Source organism: Equus caballus, chromosome 4 (genome assembly GCF_041296265.1).
Source record: "Equus caballus isolate H_3958 breed thoroughbred chromosome 4, TB-T2T, whole genome shotgun sequence".
Taxonomy (NCBI): Eukaryota; Metazoa; Chordata; class Mammalia; order Perissodactyla; family Equidae; genus Equus; species Equus caballus.
The window spans coordinates 42,294,996-42,319,539 of NC_091687.1; the positions used below are offsets into that span (position 1 = coordinate 42,294,996).

At 38.6% G+C, this 24,544-nt stretch overlaps 1 protein-coding gene across 16 annotated transcripts in view; it reads right to left on the reverse strand.

Moving 5' to 3' along the window:
• Nucleotides 1-22,615: 22,615 nt before the first annotated feature.
• SGCE (sarcoglycan epsilon) overlaps nt 22,616-24,544 on the reverse strand; it is a 66,991-nt gene continuing 65,062 nt past the window's right edge. For all 16 annotated transcript variants that reach the window (XM_070265687.1, XM_070265685.1, XM_070265683.1 and 13 more), the window contains one exon: nt 22,616-22,905. In XM_070265687.1, coding sequence (XP_070121788.1) covers nt 22,902-22,905 — 4 coding nt within the window. In that variant the 3' untranslated portion in view covers nt 22,616-22,901. The remainder of the gene's footprint in view (nt 22,906-24,544) is intronic.

Sequence of the window (24,544 nt, forward strand, 5' to 3'; positions counted from 1 at the left end):
GTCATAAGTATTTCTTCAGACCACACCAGCCGGGATGAGCGATAGAGGCATACCCAGAGTGGCTGATAAAACGTCCCAAAAGCAAGTGTTCACAGTTCTCCACCACTCTTCATAAAAACAAGGCTGAGTTCTCGTCTTCCTGTTCCCTCTGCGTTGTTTCTTCCTTTGTAACCAATGCTGTATCTTCTTCTTTTTTTTTTTTAAGATTACCAAAAATTCCAGTTGTGTCTGTACTGGTTCCTTCTCTAACTGCCAGTTCTGGTTCTCTTTTGGAGGTTACTGCTCTGAGGACCAAATGCCAGGCAACAGCCTCAAGATGTTGGGACCCATATCTCCTCACGACAGGGCAGTGACCTCTTCTGTGGATGCTTGCTTCTCACTGCCACATCGTCATGCTACTGCTCTGAGAGCATCTGGTCCCAGCGAGTGGCTTCATTTTAGACCATGACTCCGATTCTCTCTCCCCACTAGAATGTAGTCTCAACTGCCCCCTTTTTCCTGTATCCTGGAGGAGGCTGGAGGATTGAGGAAAATTCCTCTGTTTCTTTGTGGCTTTAGTTTTCCTGACCCCTCAGAAACATTTGAGACACCTTCACAAGCTGCTGTGATTGTGTTTGGAAGGAAAGTAAGGTCTGCTCCATGCTCAGCCTCCCCCTACGCACAGGAGCCTTCGGAGAAGCAGCAGGATTATCTCCAGGGCAGCTCTAGCCCATGAATTCCCAAACTGTGATCTATGGCAAAGTGAGCAGTGACCCTGGGAGGAGAAAGAGTGGCAAGAAGCAACACGGAACTTGGAGGAGGTGTTGAGTAGACTCTCACGATAGGACGTTTTATTACTTCCCTCCATACCCCCTTTTTCACATATCCTAAAAGGAAGAAATGTTAAAGAGGTCTCTTCTGTGCAGAGGTCAGAAAAGACCTCTCTGAGGACGTAATATTTAAGCTCTGGGAAACTCTCATACATAGCTAAGGAATTCTTTGAGGAAGGTAATTTTTGGTGGTTAGACCCAATAGGAAAATTAAGGCATAATTAGCTATTTTCTGTTTTCAATTTTTTTCTCAATAAAATACCTGTTAATTCCGTTTACCCATGTGTAACTTAAAGGCTTGCTTTTTTCTTGGTAATCTGTATAATTCTTTGTATAATAAGGGTGATAATCCTTTGTCTAATTTTGCAAATACTTTCCACAGTTGCCACTGGTCTTCTATTTTGGCTGATTGTAATTTTCTACATAAAAATGTTCAAGCTGAAAACTTATTAGTCATTTTGATTACTCTCTTTCCCTCAAAGCAAAATGCATTTGTGACACCTTGCAAGGAGATGGGGAAAGGATGGGCATTTGGGTAAGAGGAACTTTAGAGCCCGTGAAACTCTGAGGTAGTCTCAGCCAGGCTGTTGAGGAGCCCCAGGGCAAAGATCACCCGTGCAGAGGGGTCCTGCATCCGAGAGGAAGAGCTTGATTAACTGACCCCCACCATGACCATCACTGGACGGGGAGCAACCCAAAGAGATTGAGATCTCAGTCTGAACGTGAGGTAGATGCAAAGATGCAGTATCTGAGACTGTCCACTGTTACCCTCTTCGCATCAAGTTCTCTTAAAGGGAGATGGGAACAGGGCACCTCCACAGCCATCACATTTCACCCCTGGTGTTGTACACAAAACCACATCCACACAATTTCAGGAAATTTGTCCTACATTATTTCCATGGGCCACTTTTTCTGAAGATAAATTTTAAAACAAGAGGTTAAAATAGGACAAACTACATTTTCTGTCTCTGCAGTTAGCCTTTGGGCCACAAATGAAGCTCATATCTCCCTCCTCCACTACCAATTCTAAATTCTCTTTCCCCTTAGCTATGCGGCTCTTGGTGGCTTACCTGAAGCTGTGATCCAAACTCTCCTTCTGGAAGGGTCTGAGCTCTTGGTAATCCTACTCTTAATAGGCTGGAGTTGGTGTACTTGTTCATTCACAGTTACAGTAGGGCAAGAGAGTATAGAGTAGAACCCAAGTGGATCACCTCAGTTCCACACAAATTCTTTCCATCTGCCATTGTGCAAAACCAGCCCTACCTCCTATTGATGATCAGGATCATTTGCTCTTCCAAAATGGTGACTCTTCTTCTTGCACACTGCTCCTTCCAGTGGGTTTTTCGAAGGGAGATCAGAGCAGCACACCTCCACAGCTGCCACAAGAACAATGAGGGAAGTATTTGTACTCAATAATAATAATAAAGAAGCTCAGAAATTTATGATTAAATTCAGGTGCTACATCAAAGGACGAACAAAGGATCAAAGACAAAACTGGGAATAATTTTTATATACAGTCATGTACTACATAACAATGTTTCAGTCAATGACAGACTGCATACACAGTGGTGGTCCCATTAGATTATAATGGAGCCGAAAAATTCCTATCGCCTAGTGACATGGTAGCTACCCTAACATCATAGCATAATGTGTTACTCACGTCTTTGTGGTGATGCTGGTGTAAACAAACCTACTGTGCTACCAGTTGTATAAAAGTATAACACATACAATTATGTACAGTACATAATACTTGATAATGATAATAAATGACTATGTATCTTGTTTATGTATTTACTATACTACACTTTTTGTCGTTATTTTAGAGTGTACTCTTTCACAAGAAAAAGTTTACTGTAAAACAGTATGCCGTGATATGCTAGCAGCAGCCTCATACATCTCGTGTTTACTGCGTCTCTTGATTGCTTCACTTTCTCTTGTGCTTGATTTAATCTCATGTTATTTTGTTCATCATGGCCCCCAAACATACAAAATTCCACTGCTAATGTTGCCAATAAGAGTCATTAACCTGGAAACAAAATTAAAAGTGATTAAGGACTATGAAGGTGGAAAATCAGTGATGGTTATTGCTTGCCAGTCAGGCATGTCCCATCCCACCATAGCTACGATCTTGAAGAACAAGGATAAAGAGATGGAAGCTGTTAAACGATCTGCTTCATTGAAGGCAACGAGACTAAGAAAAATTCGAGAAGGGCCTATCTCAGACATGGAGAAACTTCTAATGACCTGGATTGAAGACCAGGATTGCATAGCCCTCTCAGGACCATGATAATCACAGCCAAAGCAAAGTTTGTCTGCAGTGTTGAAGGAAAAGGCGGGACCCGACTACCATGTTGAATGTACTGCTAGCTCTGAGTGGTTTAAATGATTCAGGAATCGTTTTTCATTACATATTGTCAAAGTGAGAGTGAGTCTGCGAGTGCTGATGTGAAGGCGGTTAGGGAACTTTTGGAAATGTCTAGGTAAGCTGATTATGAAAGAAAATTACTTACCAGAGCAAATATTCAATATGGATGAAAACTCCCTATTCTGGAAATGGATGCCTGAAAGGATTTTCATTCATAAGGAGGCCAAGTCAATGCTAGGTTTCAAAGCTTTTAAGGACGAGATAGAAGATAGTCTTGCTTGGAGGCAATGTTGCAGGCTACGAATTGAAACTCTTTGTGAGCTGGCACATTGAAAACCTCAGGATCATCAGGCATATCAATAATCACACACTGCCAGTGTCATATTACAGGAGCAATAATAATTAGTATTATTATTGAATACAAGTACTCCCCTCGTTCTTCGCGGTGGCCATGGAGGTGTGCTGCTCAGATCTCCCTTCAAAACACCCACTGGAAGGACCAACGTGCAAGCAGAGGAGTCACATTTTGGAAGGAACAAATGATCCTGATCAGGAATAGGAGGCAGAGCTGCTTTTACACATGGAAAACCCAGCTCCTCATCCGATGCCCTCCTGAATTGCTATACCAGCAAAATGGAGAAGTACCGTTTGGAGAATAACATACCTTTCAAGATTTCGCTTATTGTTGTTAATGCTCCCAAACATCCTCCTTTTACTGGTGGTCTTCATCCCAATATCAAAGCTGTATTTCTTCTTTCAACCACCACCTCTTTGATCTAACCAATGGATCAAGGAGTTATGGCAGCTTTTAAGGGATACTACCTGAGCAGGACCTTTGCCCAGGCTATTGCTGCAGCTGAGGAAGACGCTGAGAAGACACTGATGCAATTCTGGAAGGATTACAACATCTATGACTGCATCAAGAACCTTGCTTGGGCTTGGGGTATCTCACTAAGAAGTTCGTAAATGGCATCTGGAAGAAGACACTCAAGAGATTTGTCCATGACTTCAAAGGATTTACCAAGAATAAGGAGGTTGCAAAACTCAACAAGGCTGTGGTTGAGAAGGCAAACAACTTGAACCTGGGTGTGATGAGGACGACATTGAGGAGCTCCTAGAGGTGGATCCTGAGGAATTGACTAATGAGGAGCTGTGGGAACTGGAACAGAAACTCATAGCTGAAGGAGAGGCAAGAGAAAAGGAAACTGCAGGAGAAGAAAAAGAAGAACCCCCAAGGAAATTCACAGAGAAGGGTTTAGGAGAAGCTTTTGCACACTTCAACAAGCTCATTTTTAAGTGTGAAGCACACTTTTTTAAGTGTGAAAACATGGACCCCAACACCGAAAGTTTTCCATTAATGGAGAGGGCTGTTCATGGTGTATTATCTGCTTATAAGCAAATCTATGATGAAAAAAAGAAACAAACCAAGCAGACCACCATGGACAAATTTCTGAAAAGAGTGACACCTCCTCAAGAAAAGCCTCAGTCAGGTTCTTCAGAAGGTATTCCAGAAGAAGGCATTGTTATCATAGGAGATGATAGCTTCATGTGTGTTATTGCCCCTGAAGATCTTCTGTGGGACAAGATGTGGAGGTGGAAGACAGTGATATTGACTATTCTGACCCTGTGTAGGTCCTAGGCTAATGTGTATGTTTGAGTCTTAGTTTTTAACAAAAAAAATTGAAAAAGTAAAAACAAAAAATTTAAAAACAGAAAAAAGCATATAGAATAAGGATACAAAGAAAGAAAATATTTTTCTACAGCTGCACAAGGTTTTTGTTTAAGCTAAGTGTTATTACAAAGGAGTCAAAAAGTTTTAAAAAATTAAAAAGTTTATAAAGTGAAAAAACCACAGGGCCCGCCATGGTGGCCTAGTAGTCAGTTCAGTGTGCTCCTCTTCAGTAGCCCTGGTTTGGTTCCTGGGCATAGGCCTGAACCACTCACCTATCAGTGGCCGTGCTGTGATGGCGGCTCACATACAAAGCAGAGGAAGATTGGCAACAGATGTTAGCTCAGGGCAAATCTTCCTCCACAAAAAAAACCAATAAAAAGCTACAGTAAGATAAATTTAATTTATTATTGAAGAAAGAAAAATACTTTTAATAAATTTAGTGTGGCCTAAGTGTACAGTGTTTATAAAGCTTACAGTGGTGTCTAGTAATGTCCTAGGTCTTCACATTCACTCACCCACTCATTCAGAGCAACTTCCAAGATCCATTCATGGTACATGCCCTATATAGGTATACCACTTTTTATCTTTTATGGTATGTTTACTGTACATTTTCTATGTTTAGATACACAAATACTTACCACTGTGTTACAATTGCCTATGGTACTCAGTACAGCAGCATGATGTGCAGGTTTGTAGCCTAGCAGCAATAGGCTATACCATCTAGCCAAGGTGTGCAGAGTAGGCTAGACCATTTCAGCTTGTGTAGGTGCACTCTATGATGTTGCACAATGATGAAATCACCTAAGGACACATTTCTCAGAATGTAACCTTGTCATTAAGTGACACATGACTGCATAAGAGAATTCATAATATAATGAACACAGAATTTTAAATAAGCAAGGAAAGGAGGGAAAAATTCTTTCATTTTTATCTAATCTCTGATGGAGAAAAAATAGCCTAGACACATAAAGAAAAGAAGAAAGCAAAATGCATATGATTGTAATACTCGTTTATAAAAAAGAAGTATTTTTCTTGATCAAAAGAAATGCCATAAATAATTTAAGAGGCAAATTGAAAAAATATTTAAAAAACTAGTAGACCTACTTTTAGTTTTAGTATCTTTATAGAAAGAATTCCTACAATTTTTTTTTTTTAAGATTTTCTCCAACTTGTAGCTGGTTTACAGTTCATGATTCCACGTGGTACGTCATTTCATTCCATTACTTTGGGCTACATTACATAAATAGTTTAATTGGAGGGTACATGAGGAAGCAATACTCTCAAAGCTGGTCATTCTAATGGAGCTTTTAAGTTTTTCTTTTTCTTTTTTTTAATGCACCACAGTGGGCTTTTGGTTATACCTTCCTTGAACATTTTATGGAATAAAATTATTGAGTCTGTGCCGTATGGAGCAGAAACTTTGGCCCTCAATGGTCCATCTCTCTGTGATTAAGAGCGAATTCCAAGTTTTTCCTGAGGAGCATCTTGGCCAGATCTTTCGCACTCTGAGCTCTCCACGGTGCGGCGGTATGCCTGTTCTGGTTTTCAATAAGCAGAGACGGTCCCCCCAGTCCTGGGTGCCCTGCCACTGAATGTTTATATCTGCATTCTCAATCAGCCAAACGCCAGAGGGGTTTACACTTTCATGTTTATTCTGCTAATTGTAATTTTTAGTCTAACTCTTCCATCCTGTTTTGTATTGTTTTGTTTATTCCTCTTTATTGTAATTTATTTTTTCTTTTTAATATGTTGCAATTGTCCAGTTTTTATTTCCTTCCTACTGATTTAAACCTTTTATATCCTGCTTCTACCATACCAGTGGATATCTTTAATTCTTTCCTCAGAGTTCTAACATTATCTGAGTGGGGACATGTAAGAGGAACAGGTATATTATTGGAACAAAAATTAAAATTGCCCATCACTTCCCACATGTAGCATTTGTATACTTCATTTTTGGCAAGGTGCTAGCCTCAAAAATACCAATGGAGTTATAAGGGGAGATCAGAAAGAAGACACCAGAGGGTTGGTAAGCCTCTCTCTCAGCATTCTGGTCATCTTTAAAATGCCAGGGGAGATATGTGGGGAGATAACAGAAATAGGAATGTATCCTGGCTCCGGCCTGTGTCCTCTAGCTTCACTTTCAAGGTCAACGTCCTTCATTATTTCTTTTCATGTATTTATTTTTGAATAGGGAATATATTTAGATGGTTTCAAAAATCAGAAAATATTAAAGGCAGATAGTGAAAACTTTTATTTTTCCTCCGCAGTCCCTCATGTACCTAATTCTCATGACTACTACACCCCCACTACATGTAGTCGCTTTTACTTTCTTTTATGTATTTGTACAAAGTTCCTTTATCCAGTACAAGGAAATAGGACTACATAGTCCTATTTCTCCTCTCTTTAACATAAAATATTCCGCACTATCCAGGTTTTTGTACCTTTTTTTCATCTAGCAATATTCCTTGGCGATCTTTCCCTATCAATGTATAGGTTCCCTATTTTTTGTTACATTGCGGAGTGTTACATGGCATGCATTTCACATCATCAAACCACCATTTCCTTATTGATTCCTGTATTGATCCACCAATCCCTTAATAATATGGAGATCCACCATTCCCTTATTAAGTAGTTCCAACCAATTACTATTACAAATAATACCACAGTGAATAGCCTTATTTATACGTCATTTTCCACCAATATGAGTATACGTGATAGATAATCTCCCAGCTGTGGGATTACTGGGTCACAGGGTATATGCATTTTTAATTTTGATACTTACAGCAAGACTGCCCTCCTTAGGGACCGTAGCATTTTGTACTGCCAACCAGCAATGCATCCATCAGTGCTTGTCTCCTACAGCCCCACACTCGCAACACAGTGTGTTATCAACTTGCGTCTTGTCATATGTTTAAAAGTAATTAATATTTCCATTTTTGTGAACAGTATGCTTACACTGTTTCCCCATTTATCTGTTGTTTGTCCTTTTCTTATCAACTTCGAGGAATTCTTTATATGTCTGGGAGATTAGCCCTTTGTCTGTAAGATACAAATACTTGTCCTCAATCTGTCTTTCACTTTCCTTATGGTGTTTTTGCTTTGTAGAAGTTTTATATATATATTATTATATATATATATATATATATATATATATATATATAAGATTTTGTCAATCTTCTTATAACTTCTGAATTTTGAATAGTTTTTGAATAAAGAAGATTTCCCTACACCAAAGTATTAAAGGAAATCGCCTGTATTTTTTTCTATACCTTATGATGTGCGGTAGGAATTCAACTTAATTTTGTTTCAGACGCCTCCCTACTTGCCAGTACATTTATTAAATAGTCCATCTTTTCTATCACTGACTCTAGATGCTCCCTATAACATACACTAAATTCATTCATGGGGGTGGGACAATTTATGTACTTTTTACTCTATATCACTAGTTATTCATGCAATAGCCCTACACAGTTGTAATTATAGATGTTTTACAATATTTGTCATGAGGTTATAAAATAATATAGTTTTATATCTAGTGAAAGTACCCTCCCTGTTGCTTTTTTTTTTTAGAGATTTTCTAGATATTCTTGTTTGTTTGCTTGTTTTTCCAAACGAAACTCAGAATCAGTTTGTCTATTTCCAGAAAACCTATTCATTTCTATATTGGAATCACATTAATTTAGAATAAAGGAAATCCTTGGGTTAGAGTTTTAGTCCAAAACTATGATATGTCTTTCTATTTGCATAAGGCAACTGGTGTCCTTCAGGGGTGTGTTAAAGTTGCTATTCATGTAAGACTTGCACTCTTCCAGGTAAATTCATTCCTAGATGTTCTCTCTTTTTGGATGCTGCTTTAAATGGGGTCTTTTCTATCATTATAGCTTCCAACTAGTCACTGTATACAGAGATGTCTCTCTATTAAATCTACACCCCTCCTACCTTATGGAATTTCTTATTACTCATTTGTAATAGTTTGTTCAGTCGATTCTCTTGGGTCTTCAGATATACAATCATAACGTCTTCAAATATTGATGGTTTAACCTCCTCCTTTATTATTTTCTGCCACTAATGCCTTTATACTATCTTATCATGATGTTTGTTTCCTGTTGTCTTGTTATGAGGCTTCAAGTAAAATATTCCTGACTGAGTCAGAATACTTCTGGTGTTCCACATGGCTGCCTAGATATGTCATATGAAGGAAGTAACCATCTAACATCCTATTTTAGAGTATTTTTTCAATCAAAATTGGAGTCGAAAATTTTGTGGAATGACTTTTCAGCTTTTATGGAGATGATCATTTCATCTTTTTCCTTAGATCAATTAATATACTGACATATTACAAAAGATTTTATAATATTTTATATTAAATATTAAAATTTTATGCTATAATATATTATATAAAGTATATAATGTTTAATAATATACTTTTATATTATTTTAAAATTTTATATTATTATAATACTTTATAATATTAAAGATGCATTTGCAGCTTTTCATGTACTTAGTGGCCATTTGTATATCTTCTTTGGAGAAATGTCTATTCAAGTCCTTTGCCCATTTTGAATTGTGTTGTTTGATTTTTTTCTTGTTAAGTTGTAGTTCCTTACGATTTCTGGGTGTTAATCCTTATGAGATATAATTTGCAAATATATTCCCCCCATTCTGTGGGTTGTCTTTTCGTTCTCTAGATAGTGTCCTCGGATGCATAGAAGTTTTTAATTTGATGAAGTCCAATTTATCTATATTTCTAAGAGTTTTATAATTTTAGATTACAGTTCAGGTCTTTGATCCATTTTGAATTAATTTTTGTATATAGTAGAAAGTAAGAGTTCAGCTTCATTCTTTTGCATGTGGACATCCAGTTTTCCCAGTACCATTCGTTGAACGGACTGTCCTTTCCCCCCACTGAATGATGTTGGCACCCCTCTTGAAAATCAGTTGACCACTTTCAACATATTTGCCTCTTTAGAGCTGAAGTGAGTCTCTTGTAAACAGTATATAGTTGAATCACTTTTATCCACTCTGCCGATGTCTGACTTTTGATTGAAGAGTTTAATCTATTTACTTTTAAAGTAGTTAGTGATAAGAAAGGACTGATTTCCGCCATTTTGTTCACTGTTTTAGGCATGTCGTATAGCTTTTTTGTCCCTCATTCCTCCGTTGCTGCCTTCTTTACTGTTTAGTTGATTTTTTATAGAACTGCGCTTAATAGATTACATCCAGGAGCTTCATCTGCATCTGATTTAAATAATGTTGATAGTGAGATTTTGGACTGTGAGCTAATAAGACGAGGAGTTTTTTTGTTTACTTTGAACAGATGCTAAAATAGGATGAGACTTTTGGAACATTGGGAAAGGGGCAAATGTTTGGGAATGAGATGAATCTTTGGGGACTAGAGGGAGGACTGAGATAGACAGAATTCTAAAATAGCTCCCAATATTCACACTTGTCCTGTAATGATAGCCTGTATATACCCTCTCATTGAGTGTAGAAGGGACTAACAAATATGGTGCAATTAGGTTACTAATCAGTTAACTCTAAGTTAATTTAAATGAGGTTATCCTGCATGAGCTTGACCTAACTGAGTCCTTAAAAGAGTGACTGAGCCCTTCCTGAAGGGAGAGAGTCAAAAGGAGAGAGACTCCCCTGCCGGCCTTGAAGAAGGAAATACCATGCTGTGAACAACCATGTAGGGGGCTACATGGCAAGGAAGTGACAGCAACCTCTGGAAGCTGAGAGTGGTCCCCAACCTATAGCCATCAAGAGAGCAGGGACTTCAGTACTACAACCACAAGGAACTGAATTCTCCTAACAATCAGTGAGCTTGGAAGAGCACCCTGAGTCTCACATGATATTTTAGCCCAGGCCAACACTTTGATTTTAGCCTGGTGAGATCCCGAGCAGAGGACTCACCTCATCCATACCCAGAGTCCTAACCCCTGGAAACTGAGAGACAATACATTTGTGTTGTTCTAAGCTGTTTGTGATCATTTCTATACAGCAGTTGAAAACAAATCAATGACTACTATACATCTCCAGTGCTTCCCCCTTTAAAAAGAAGTATCTACAGTATTTGTTAAGTCCCTCTCTCACCATTCTATGTGGAGTTGTGGGAGTGGGGCAGATTCCTCACAGTTTCAGCATATGTTTCCATATCGAGAGGAGCCATATCCAAGGAAAAGCATCTGAACCTGATGTAGACATAAAATCCTGTACTTTAAGTGCGTTGCCATTTTTGGATGAGAATTTGGAGTCTTGAAAGGGATTTAGTGTATTTTGCATGTGGAAGGAACACAAATAATCAGGGCCAGTGTGCAGACTACGGTAAATTGATTGCATTAATTGCTCTAATTAATAGCCACTCCATATTCATAGTCTGCTCTGTAAACTTATATTCTTCTCCCACCCTGATTTAGGGCTCAGCCAGTTTACTCTCTTTGACCAATGGGATATTAGCAAATGTGTCACAAAAAGTGGCTTGAAAGAAGATGTACATTTTCTGCTAATCCTTTGCATGATTGAGTTACTCTCTTTTGTGTTTCTGCCATGCTATTAGAATATGTTCATGCCAACCTAATTAAATGAGATAAACTTGGGAGAAACCAAGGTTTCCCAGCATTCCAGCCAAGGCCATTCTAGATCAGCCAGTAGTTAGCCAACTCCAGGCCATATTGGGAAATCCAGTTGAGACTAGAAGAAACTTCTAAGCAAACCCAGCCTAAATAGATAACCCACAGTGAGCTAAAAAATGTTTATTATTTTTGGGGTGGTTTGTTACACAGCAGACTTGTAGCAGTAGATAAATGACACATCAAGGAATAAGCTACGTAGCATAATCTAGTTGAAGGTTACATCTCTCATCCCATTTTTAATTTTTAGGCACTTGGCATTTCTCACAAAATAGACTTTACAGGCTTGTGAAGCCACTCTGTTGCAGAGTTTGTGAACATGATAGATCTGCAGGCCTTAGAGAAAGACCTTAATTGTCTAATCCATGATTATCATCTATCAGGATGTGGCATCAATGTACTTTACTATGTCTCACTAGAAATTCCATGGACAGTCAATAAAGAAATCTTCTGTGTCAATGATCCTGATTAGTTGGCTTGGCCTGGGAACTCATGATCTCCACATTCAGAACCCTAACACAAAGAGGAAGCAATTTTAATTATTCATTTCAATTTTCCAATAATTTTCAGAGATGAGGAATCAGAATAGATAAATTAGGCCATAACCCTGACTATTTACCTTTGAAATGTGTCTGTCCCTCTTTAGGTTTGTCCAAGATAGCCCTGTGTTACACATTGACCTCAAACAAGACCCCTGGACTTCATTATCTTTCCCCTTCATTATCTGTTTCTGACAGAACCTTTGAACACTTCGCACTGACGTAGACATGACCAAGCGTTCGTATACATGACTGGTTAATGTTTTACTGTTGTAGCCAATAAAATTGGTTTCAGAGTCTTCCCACAAACTTACGTACACAAAAAATTGGCATATGGCATTGAAAATTCCTGAGATGAAACATCTACCCTGCTTTTGTTCCTAGGGAGAGTTGGCCTTTGTAACTAGAAAAAAAAGTTCAAAGCCAAACTCTTGATTTTGTCCTTGATGTATATTCTTCCCCCACCCTTCTCAAACTCAGTAAATGGGTCAAAAATATGCCCAGGAACTAAGGCCATAATTCTGGAAGTCTCTTGATTCCTCCTTTCCCCACATTTCCAATCCATCAGTAAATCCTATCAATTCTGCACACAAAATATTTCTCTAAGACACACTCTTCTCTTTCTTCTTCCCATCCTATTCCTACTTTTCTTTCCTCTGCCTTAACTCCTTGCCCTTTTATCATTCTTCATATTTTAGTTAGAGTCTATTTTTAAGAATTTATGTTTTGAGATAATTTCAAATATAGTACAACTATTTCCATGTACTCAAATTTACCAAATGTTAATATTTTACCATACTTGCTTTATCATTTTACCCTATCTATATATCCATCCATCTATCTATACAATTTCTTTTCCGAAGAGCTGAGAATTCCAGTCCAAGACCACACATTGCATTTGATTGTAACGTCTCTTTAGTCTCCTTTAACGTGGAGTTCCTCAGTCCATATCTCCACGAGATTGATAGTTTTAAAGAGTAAGGCCAGTTATTTTGTAGAGTGTCTCCAAGTTTGGGGTTGTCAGATGTTTCTTCTTGCTTAGGTTTAGGATATGCATTTTTGGAGGAATATCACAGAAACAGTGGTTCTTTTTGGTGCATGATAAGAGGAGGCACATGGTGTCAACTTGTCCCATTACTGGTGATGTTAACTTTGATCACTTGGTTAAAGCCGTGTTTTCCAGGTTTCTTCACAGCAAAGTTATTGTTTTTTCCATATGCAACTGCTGAGATATGTTGACCAAAGCAGGATATTGAGGAGATTTTTGCACACCCATGTTCATTGCCTCATTATTTACAATAGCAAACAGGTAGAAGCAAGCCAAATGTTTATCAACAGATGAATGGATAAAGAAAATGTGATATAGACATACAATGAAATATTATGCCTCCTTAAAAAAGAAGGAAATCCTGTCACATGCTACAACATGGATGAACCTCAAGGACATTATGCTAAGTGAAAAAAGCCAGTTATAAAAGGACAGATACTATATGATTGCCCTCATATGAGGTAGTTAAAGTAGTCAAAAATCATTAAAACACAAAGTAGAAAGATTGTTGCCAAAGGCTGGGGAAAGGGGGAGGCAAGGTTAGTGTTTAATGGGTACACAGCTTCAATTTTGAAGATGAAAAAGTTCTAGAGATCTGTTGCACAACAATGTAAATATACTTAACATTACTGAACTGTGCACTTAGAAATGGTTAAAAAGGTAAATTTAATGTTATGTGGGTTTTTTAAATGACAATAAAAGGAAAAAAAAAGAAGGCCAGAACACTATGAAAAAAATCATTCATCCTCAGTGGTAATCAAAGAAATATTGAGTAGAACCAGTACCAGCAATAAATATTACTCTTTTGTCATCTTTGTCAACCCATCTATGCATAGATTAGGGTGTAAATTGGTATTATCTTCTTGAAAGCATTTTGGCAATGTATATATTAAACATGGAGGGGGGGAAAGGCTATGCTGAAATCCTGACTCCCAGAACCTCAGAATGTGAATTTACTTAGAAATAGGGTCGTTGTAAATATAATTAGTTAAGAAGACATAGCGGAACAGGGTCAGCAATAAGAGAGACACACAGAAACACAGACAAACAAGTGGAGAATGCCATGTGATGACAAATGCAGAGACTGAACGGCTGCCACTGCAAGCCAAAGGATGCCAAGAATTGCCAGCAAATCACTAGAAACTTGCCTAAGAAGAGGCAAGGAAGGATTCTCCCCTAAGGTTTTTGTTTGTTTGTTTGTTTTAAGATTTTATTTTTCTGGGCTGGCCCCCGTGACAGCGGTTAAGTGCACATGTTCCGGTTTGGCAGCCCTGGGTTTGCCGGTTCGGATCCTGGGTGCAGACATGGCACCGATTGGCACACCATGCTGTGGTAGGCGTTCCACATATAAAGTAGAGGAAGATGGGTACAGATATTAGCTCAGGGCCAGTCTTCCTCAGCAAAAAGAGGAGGATTGGCAGCAGTTAGCTCAGGGCTAATCTTCCTCAAAAAAAAAAAAGATTTTGTTTTTCCTTTTTCTCCCCAAAGCCCTCCAGTACATAGTTGTGTATTTTTAGTTGTGGGTCCTTCTAGTTGTGGCATGTGGGACAATGCCTCAGCATGGCCTGATGAGTGGTGCCATGTCTGTGTCCAGGATCTGAACCAGCGAAACCCTGGGCGGCCGCAGCTGCATGTGCAAACTTAACCGCTTGGCCAAGGGGCCAGCCCCTAATGTGGTTCTAAAAGTCAGAACTATATCAAAAAATACTCAGAAAAGAGTCACTCCCCACTTTCCACTCCCACCCCAACAGTTATCCACCACCTCAGGAAGCTAGGAAGTTCATAAATTTGCTTCTGTTTTCACCAAATGCCCCAGGGAAAAGATTTTTCTTGCAAGGGGAGTTCTAAATCAGCTCAAATAAAGACAGCCTTGCAAGTTGTCATCCGGGGAACCACCAGACAGAACCACCAGAATGACAGTTCTCTTGGAATGAGGTTTTAAAGAAACTCCAACCTCATTCTGTGCCTTTTAGTGCTTCCCAGACTGCTGGTTTTCACCATGATTGCAGACTGTTTGTTTTCAAAGCTCCTGCGGGGCCGGAGTGGGGAGGATGAGAACAAGAGGGGTTCAAATGCCAGGAAGCTTGCTCCTCTCACCAAGATTCAACTGTATTTTCTCGAATAAACCCTTCCCAGATTGCTACAAGCCTTCGGTTAACTCCCAGAGTTTTGAAAAAGTTATTTTTGACCATTTTTGCCAGTTTTCTCATTTATGGAGGAGAAAATTTGCAAAGGTCTTTACTTCACCACTTTTGCTGACCCAGAGTGATTTTTAAATGTAAATTGGATCGTGTTACTTTTCTACTTCAAATGCTTAATTTCCAGTGCTCTTAGAATAAAATCCAAACTCCTTGATAAAAGTCTGTAAGTCTAATGGGACTCTGTTTACATCTCTACAATCATCTTTTCTTTTTTTAAAAAAAGTTTTTAAGCAATTGGTTTCTTTTTTTTTTTTTTTTTTTGGATTTCCAATACAATTTTTCTTCTTAACTAATTTTTATTGAGACATAATTACATAGAATGTTGTGTAAGTTTGAGGTATAGCCCATGTTGGTTTGATACATTTATACCACAATCATCTTTGATCCCACTTCCCCCTTGCTCGATATGCTCCATCTACACGAGCTCCTTCACGTTCTTGAGCTTGAAGCGTCAGAAAATCCAACCTACTGCCCACAGCACAAAGAGAGCTGTGTTCTAACCATTCTGTTGGTCCCTCCTTTTTTTACGCTGTTGGCCTTATTTTCACTCTTGATTCAAGTATCTCCGAAAAGAGCCCATTCCTCTCAGCAGTCCTAGCAAAAATGGATCATATCTCACAGGCTCTCCTGGGGCAGAGGTCTGAACCCTGTCCAGAGGGATTCAGTGTTCTGATTCACCAGACCTGAAATCTGGTGCTGCGTATGCAGTCAATTCAAGTGGAAGCCCCTGGATTGAAAGTATGGCAGGGAATGGTTGCCTAGAGGAAAATACGGGAAGTTGCCAGAAGAAAGGTCAATGGATGCTGGGCAGAAACTCCAACCACCATGTCCTGTTACATTGCCTGTGGATCCATGCCCATGCTGTGTCACCTGACAAGACTGCAAGCATGATGGGCACGTGATCTTTCTTCCAGTTTCATCTTAAATGTTCTCTCTTAAGAGAGGCCTATTTTGATCACTTAATAAGTAGCTGCCTTCCCCATTCTCTTTTACTACACTTCTTTAACCTTCCTAGCCTGTACTCATTGATGTTAGATTAATTCCCTTGACAAATATTTATTTAGCACCAACTTGTGCCAGACAGTGTACTAGACTTGTTTATTGTCTTTCATAGCACAGTGTGTCTGCTTTATTTACCAAGCATAATTCAACGCCTAGAACATAATAGGCTCTAAAAAAATTTCACCAGACAAATGAATGAATGACCCAGATAATCAATAAGATATTTTGAGATGTTTTGGGAAACAGAAAAAGAAAGAAAGAAACAGGGATATACTACTCTGTTAGCCCAGTTTATCTCAATCTTTCCTTATTGTTTCACCACTTAATTTGCTTTAGGCACATACATGGACCTTCAAATTTATGTAGTAAAAAGAAGCGTGTACAGAAAAATCATATAATATTAAATATAACATTTATAAAATTAGTAATATAAGCCCACAACACATTACTGGAAACTCTAGGGACCAGATGTGTTTTAATATGCAACTGTTTTCAGACTTTATAAATGTAATTAATATAAGGTATGTTCCTTACATTATGTAACATACTCAATAGGGTAAGGGCAAAACTACGTAATCAAATATTAATATTTCTATAGCAAAACATCACACCAAGTAGGATTAAGAAAGATAAAATAAGCATCCTCATTTTTGTTTGGGTCAAGTTCTACTACTAAATGGATTTGCCATGAACCTATGGAAAAAACTGAGATATTGGATTTGGGAATTGCAGACAAGGGACTGTGAACCTAAAATCATACATTCTTCTACATGAATTCAATGCAATACTTCTCCAAAACGTATCTAGTTTAACTATTATATCTAGGCAATTTCTTTGTTATTGTTTTTATTTCCACTGAATCAAAAGTTATTCGCAATTTAGGTCATTGGAGATTAAGAATAAGAACTACTTATTTGCACGATTACATCCTTCATCATGATATACAGCTATTAGTCCATAAGCACTGATCACATGTATTGTCCAGTTCACATCTGCAGCAGAGACAGTGTTTGTGTTTACCACACGATGTCCTCTTCTTGAGTACACAGGAAGACCACATTTCCCAGTGTCTGTAACAACTATGGTTGGACAACATGGCATCACCAGCCAACAAAGTACAGATGAAAGTGACAGAAGCCATTTCAAAGGCCAGCTCTTAAAAACATCCCACATGACCTTGCATTTCCTTTTCCATAGAAATCCTGGATCTTATGTCTTCCAGATCATAGAGTACACAAGATAGAGGAAAACTCACGTAACTGCACTAGACTATGACATGAGAGAGTAGTAAACTTGTTGTGTTAAGCCACTGTGATTTCAGGAGTATACTTGTCACATCAACACATCTCACAAATAATTTTTCCCTAAATGAGAATCAGTCCTCTCACAGGATGAGTTGTCAGTGATAGGGCAAAAAACTCATCAAGCAATTCTCCTTTATAGATGAACTCATGGATATCACAAGTTGATTTATAAGCTATGCATGAATGATTTCAGTACACTGCAAATTGAAATGTCAACTAATAAAAACAACTGATAGTAATTGCCTTTTAACCTTGGATGTCAATGATACTACGCAAAATCCCTTGATCAAGAGATTTTGCAAATAGCTTGTTCAGCTTTCTTTCTGAGTTTTTCACCTTAAGTTTCCATAACATCTCTCTGTTTCTCCACTCCAGGGTTTTCTCCAGAGCACTAGGATATTGCTCAGCCTACTCACAGCCAAAGCTCACAAGTGCAGGGGAGTTAATGCCCCCGGAGCAACTCTCAGGTGTAGGATGGAGTCAGGGGATGAAAGTCTAAATCTCCTGTCACTTGGAGGGAAAATTCTGAGGTTTGTTCTACACAGTTCATTAGAGCATCTCCAGTAGGACCGAGTTCTACTTTCCAGAATAATAGCCAGATCAATGACATACTACCCTTCATTAGCTTTCCTTCAGAACCTCCTAACTTCTTCACTCTTTCTGCTCCCACACTCTGGTTTCCCGGGATCACCTCTCAAACAAATGACCTGTTTTTGGGGGAGGGGGAACAAACTAATTCAAAATTTCTGTTGCCTTTTGTGAATTTATAAAAGCAATCAATTTTATTTTCAATTGGTTTATTAGAAAGAAATTGCATATTATTTGAAAATGGTGCAAAAACAGACAACAGACTAGTTAGTGAGGTGGTCCTGGTGAACAGATTTCTGATCCAATAAAACCCACTTTTAAGATTGGCACTTCTCTGTTTTGGCTTCTTGTATGTAAAATCCTCACACAAAATTATGTTTTCTAGAACATAGAGACTTATTCTATATTTGTAACAGAGCCCTAATCACTCTTTATGTTCATGGCATTATTTTGAATTACAGTATGTGTCCCTGTTGGTATAGTATGCCTATTTTTATCACTTTTATTCTTCAGTGAACCGCTTTTGAACCACTGACTCACATTTGTTATTGGGAAGGTAAAGCAATACCAGAGTGAGCAGTACGGTCTTCTGGAAAGCAGATGCTGAAATGGGATTGGAAGTGCAAAGGTTTATTGGGGGCAATAGCTGTGAAAGAAAAGAGGGGGAAGGAGGATTTGGCAAGAAAATCCTCAATCCATGATGGAGATCTGACATCTCTGGAAGGAAAGGCAGTGGAGAGGAAGCAGGATTAGGCAAAGAGGTCATCTGACCACAATGCAATTCTGACAAAGTCTCAGCCAACCCAATAGGGAGCTCCAGAGCAAAAATTTCCAGTTACAAGAATCCTAGGCCTAGCACTCACACTATGCTCAGTTGTGGCTAGAGGGTGGCGGCCCAGAAAGTGTTCCTCTGTTCAAAGGCCAAGGCAGACCCTGAAGGTGCCAACAACTGGAAGCTGTGCATTAAACTGCACTCTTTGAAGCTGAATGGCAAACTCTTTCCTGAAGGAAGATCCAAGCAGCATACCTCCATGGCTGCCACAAATTTAACGAATTTAAATACCAAAAGGAAAACGACAAGATAAATTACCTCAGATGAACTGCAGCCTATTAATCGAATGCAAAGTGAGATGCTCTGACCACAGAAATCCTTGTAGCACATGTACAACCTTTTAAAACATAAGATTTATTAATAAAGTGGTAAGCTTTTAATACAAACCATAAGTAATAGCACATTTTAATTCTGCAAACTGTGAATAAAATACCATCCCTGCCTTTCTCTGACCATTAGATTCTGGTAAATACCAAACTTAATGTATCCTATCCTTTTTGCTAGCTATTGGAGGAATAACTGTAACGTAAACTTTGGCTGACCCATGAATGCTTGGTTGACATATGAAGGACCAGATTTCTCACCAACTTTCATAGCTTCACTGACTACATATATCCAGATGACTTACTGATCATATCACCAGTCCAGACCTCTACTTTGAGCTTCAAATTCATGTATCCAACTGCCTACTTCTCTTGGTTTTCCCAAAGGGACTTTAAGTTCACCTTACACGAAACTGAACTCATGTTGCTTTCCTCAATCCTAGTTCTCATCCAGCATCTTCTATCACAATAGACAGCACCACCACTGGACCAAAAATGCCCCTACAGAATCAGAATTAGCCTCTTTCTTTTCCTTAACACCATTTCCAAAGTATCAACATATCAACAACTGCTATTTTTCACCTCCTAAATCGCTTTTGAATCTGTCCATTTCTCTCCATCTCTTCCACCACTGTCCTAATCAAAGTTATTATTTCTCCTATTGTGTCTACAATAATCTCCTAGCTGGTCTATCCATATCCACTCTGCCCACCTACTCTCTCTCTTCTCTATATTATAGCTGGATCAATTGTACAAAAATGCAAAATATGACATCACCATCCTTCATTCTTATACTGCTTTAGACTTTATGTTTCTGCCTTTAAACTCATGCATGGTTTGGTCCTACCTATCTCTTGGGTCTCACCTTCCTCCACACTTCCCCAACATCTCTTCCCTATACTCCATACTCTGGCTGCATGGACTTTCTGATACAACCCTATACTTGCTAGGATCTCTTCTCCCAAAGGAACTTAGATATGCTCTTTGCTCTCCCTCAAATATTCTTTCTTACTCCACTTCATCTCATGAATTTCTACTCATCCTTTGATATCAGCACAAACTTCCTCAGGAAATCTTTGAGTTTGCTGACTAGGTCAAGTTCCCCTGTGATAAGCTTTTACAGCACCAATTACTTTCCCTTATCGCATTTATCACAATTGCAATTTGATATTTATTTGTAGGACTACTTGACTAATGTCTGTCTGTCCTATTAGAATGTAAACTCCAGGAGGGCAGAGCCTGTGTTTTGTTTGGCTCTCCACGGTATCCTCAGAACATCACTTGACTCATAGTTAATGAGTTATATTTATTGCATATTGGGCATGCAATAAACAAGGCGCGAGTGTTCCATAGGAAATTACAAAATGTAAATTTGGGAAGCTGCTCCATCTTAGAATGGCTTGCTTGAAAGCTTTTATCCATCCACTCAATGGGGTATAGTCAGGGCATGGGAAGTGATAGTTCAAATCTTGCAGCACTGATCCCAGAGGTCATACGCTCCATCTATTCGATAAATCTGTACTTGGAGGCTCCAACCTTGACACTGTTTTCTACTTAATTATTATCTTCTAAGTATTCTCTTAGCCTCAAATTTAGTCTTAACATTTTTACATAATGTTCTTTTCTATCATCACTGTAGACTTATAGATGTGAAATTCCCCAAAGAGAGGTCATAATTTATTGGGTGACTAAACCTTGGAGAAAGGAAAAATCACAACTTTTAGGGGATATTTGGAATCTAGATCCGAGTTTTCTTAAATTATTAAAAGTGCAGATAACCACTACAGTGGGTTTGTTAGGGCAACAGTTTACTGTGGCCGACTGTAAAAAGGTGTTCTAGTTTAAGTTCACCGTTGGGACCCCAAACTCACCATGTACTCATTTGCCCACTATGAGGGTGCTTGGTTGGGATAGAAATTCTCAGCATGTAGCAGAATCTCCACATATCTTTTTTGAGACACAAAGTAAGGGCTATTAAGAAAGCAATGACCATTGGGAAGCTATTTGGACTCTTCCTCTCCTTTTAAATATTAAGTCAGAGGCAAGACCACTTTTTCAGAGGGAAGTGCAGACATTAAGGCAATTATCAAAACTTTTGTGAGATGCTGGCCAATGATTCTTATCCCCATTCAATTCCTTAATATGGTTGGTCAATGTGAAAACCGATACAAACTCCAACTGCATTTTCCAATTCCCACAGTGGCCTCATTCCTAGAACAGATGAATAAAAGTTCCTGACCCCGTCCTGCAGTTCTGGATTTGTGGATCGTGTACTATGTTCTTGCTCACTTGGGCTACCAGGAACACTTTGGTTTCACCTGGCAGAAGCAAGTTTATTAATTCTCTGCCGCAGTGCCACAATCTAGTTGTCTGGAGTCGTGGCAACCTGTCCTTCCTCCTAGGACATGAAACTGACCCAATATATTTACAACCTCAAGCTGATCAGTCTTGAAGAACAGCAAGTGGCACTGCCCTAGCTGTCTTGGGAAGGAATAAAAGTACAAGCTAAATCTCTAAGAAATCAAAGAACCTACATTCTCTGTTAAGTCCCAGGAAGGAGATGGGGGGAGGGGGTTTCCAGTGTCAAGGACATAATATTCTCCCTAAGTGGACAAGTTGTTGCACACAATACTAAGAGAGAATCTTTTTGGATCTTGGAATCAGATTTAGATAGCATTTGTGTGTCCTCTGATCAATTAATAGGTAACACAGAAATCTACCCCACAGCAGAGTAAGAGAAGGTTTTCTGGCTGGTCTAGTTTGCAACACAAGTGGCCCTGCTAGCTAGCTTGATGACCACACTGATTCAATAGTGTCCAAGATGCATGAAGCAGACCACCAGGGTATGAAAAGGTTGCTAAGCCTCAAAAGTAGTATTATTCCAGGGGAGCCTGGGGCTTTGGAGCTAATTCATGTCACCATCAACAGGTTACTATTCTCTTTTTAAGTAATAGTGCCTGGCTTGCTTCTAAAACCAAATATCTGATTATGGAGTCATGTAATTGTGCAGCCTGGGCTGCTCTTCATGAACTGGGTGTCACCAGATCCTCAATCCATAAAACCAGGTTTACCCTAAAACACTCTAAGTGTTATAGAAAAGAATAGGCTTTAAAGGCCAGAAAGATCAAAGTATTATTTAAATAGATTGCTCACTTGGAAGCATAGACATTTTATGTGTTTATAGGAAGTGCTTAATAAAATCTTGTTGAATGAAGACTGAACACGTGGACCTGTTCCTAGCAACAAAAGATTCCTACTACGCAGGAGGCAATCAAATACTTTCTGAAATAAATTTCACCAGCATTAGGCTTCATTAATAATATTTATTTTAAAGATCACTTTTTATTGTAACAAATATAAAGTCATCAATGTTTTACAAATTGTCAAAAATGCTTTAAGTACAAAAAAAATGCATTAGTAAAATGAAAGTTATACTGTATCATTTGGTACATACTTAATACTGTCGACATGCACAACAAATGCCAGGAAAGCTCATGCATTATTGGAAGAGAGAAGTAAGAGAGAACGGCTCTCTTGTCTGATTACAAATTCATTGCTTCGGTCAGTTTCCTTTCTTCAGGGATACCATTTACCTGAAATGTGGAAGAATGAATATGGGCATGAGTTAGTCAGGGCATAGACACTTACAGATTTTGAGCAAAACGAAAATTTGACCAAACCAGTAATTTTCCATCATAACATAATTTAAAATAATTATGCTGTCTTATTTCTCTGCATTTGGTTTTAAGAAAATTTTCTAAATCTGTCCCCTCCTTCTTCGGCCAAAGCTAGGGTGTTTTCTATTTCTCCAAAGGTATGGCCTGAAAATTCCTCCCACAATAAACAAAACAGAACGAGGGTGACTGGACGATGTATGACTCTACCTTTTAATCACGGCTTTTTAGAAGATACCAGGTAGGTTGGAAGGGCAGGGAAAACGGGAAAACCTGAAGGGGCATCAAAATCAATGGCGTGGGGCTGGTCCAAAGGGTAGGGCTACTGACAGCTTTCAACTGCTCCATTATCCCAGCTAGTGCTTAAGGCCAGGATTACACCACCAGCAGCTAGTTCATTTCTTCAACTTCTGATGATCATTTAAAACAACTAACTAAATAAACCAAACTTCAAAATATACTCTCCCCTGACAAATTCCATATAGGTAGCCACAACTAAATCACTTGGTATCCAAGAGACAAATTGGTGCTTATGTTACCTTCATAAAGAAAACTGTGACACTAGCATAGTGCTCTGAGGTTCTTGGAAAAACCAAATTATTATTTCCCGGTAATCATGCACAAATGTTGTTGCCTCTTTGTGGTACTAAAATAACCAGGATGGAGGAACAGAAAAGCTGGTGTACCCACGAAAATACATAAACAGCACTGAATCCATGCATGTGCAGACGGAACAGAATACTTAGAAATGAAGAAACAAACTTTATTTTTTCATTCAAATGAATAGAATCGGAAGAAGAAATGTAACCTGCCCATTTAGCTCCTCTCTCCAGGAGGCATGACTCTAATCAGAGCAGAAACACAACAATCCATCATAATTATAAAAATGCTAGGGTAGTCTCTCTCCCTTTAGCACTCACATACTCTGGGGACTCACCAAAAACAACAAGAAGAAGAAAACAACCAAGAGGAGATAGTGCTCTTTAGTCCATAATATGCTCCAAATTACAGAAAAATATAAGAAAACAAGAAGGTAATGGGCTACAGTGTTAACTAAAAAGGAGATCAAAGCTTTCTTGACTCACGCAAAATGCCTGCTCCCCAAAACCTGTTTTAGAAAAATAATTTAGAAAATTAGGTTGAACAGCCTAAAATCCCCCAGGGGAAATTCTTTGGCTCTTATCACATTTGCTCAGGCAGAAATTGTCCCTGTATTTGGAAAATGCTGCCTATTACTAAAATGTAGCACGCTAACAAGTCTACTTGCTAAAACTCTATACAACTATCAAGTAATCTCCCTAATACCATATACTTAGATTTCCTTATTTGCCCTAATGGCAGAATATGTAAAACCTGGATTTTTAAAATACTCAAAAGAATTTATTATTTTGCTAGAAATGAAATAGTCTCCCTTCTACTCACTCTTTGCCTGACATAATTAAAGATCAGAGGAAAGACATCTTAGGAGAGATGGAAGTTTATGAGGTTAATGAAGACAAAGTTCTAACATTTCCACTGTAGAAATATTCTTTAAAAATTTTTCCTTTAAAAAAAAAGC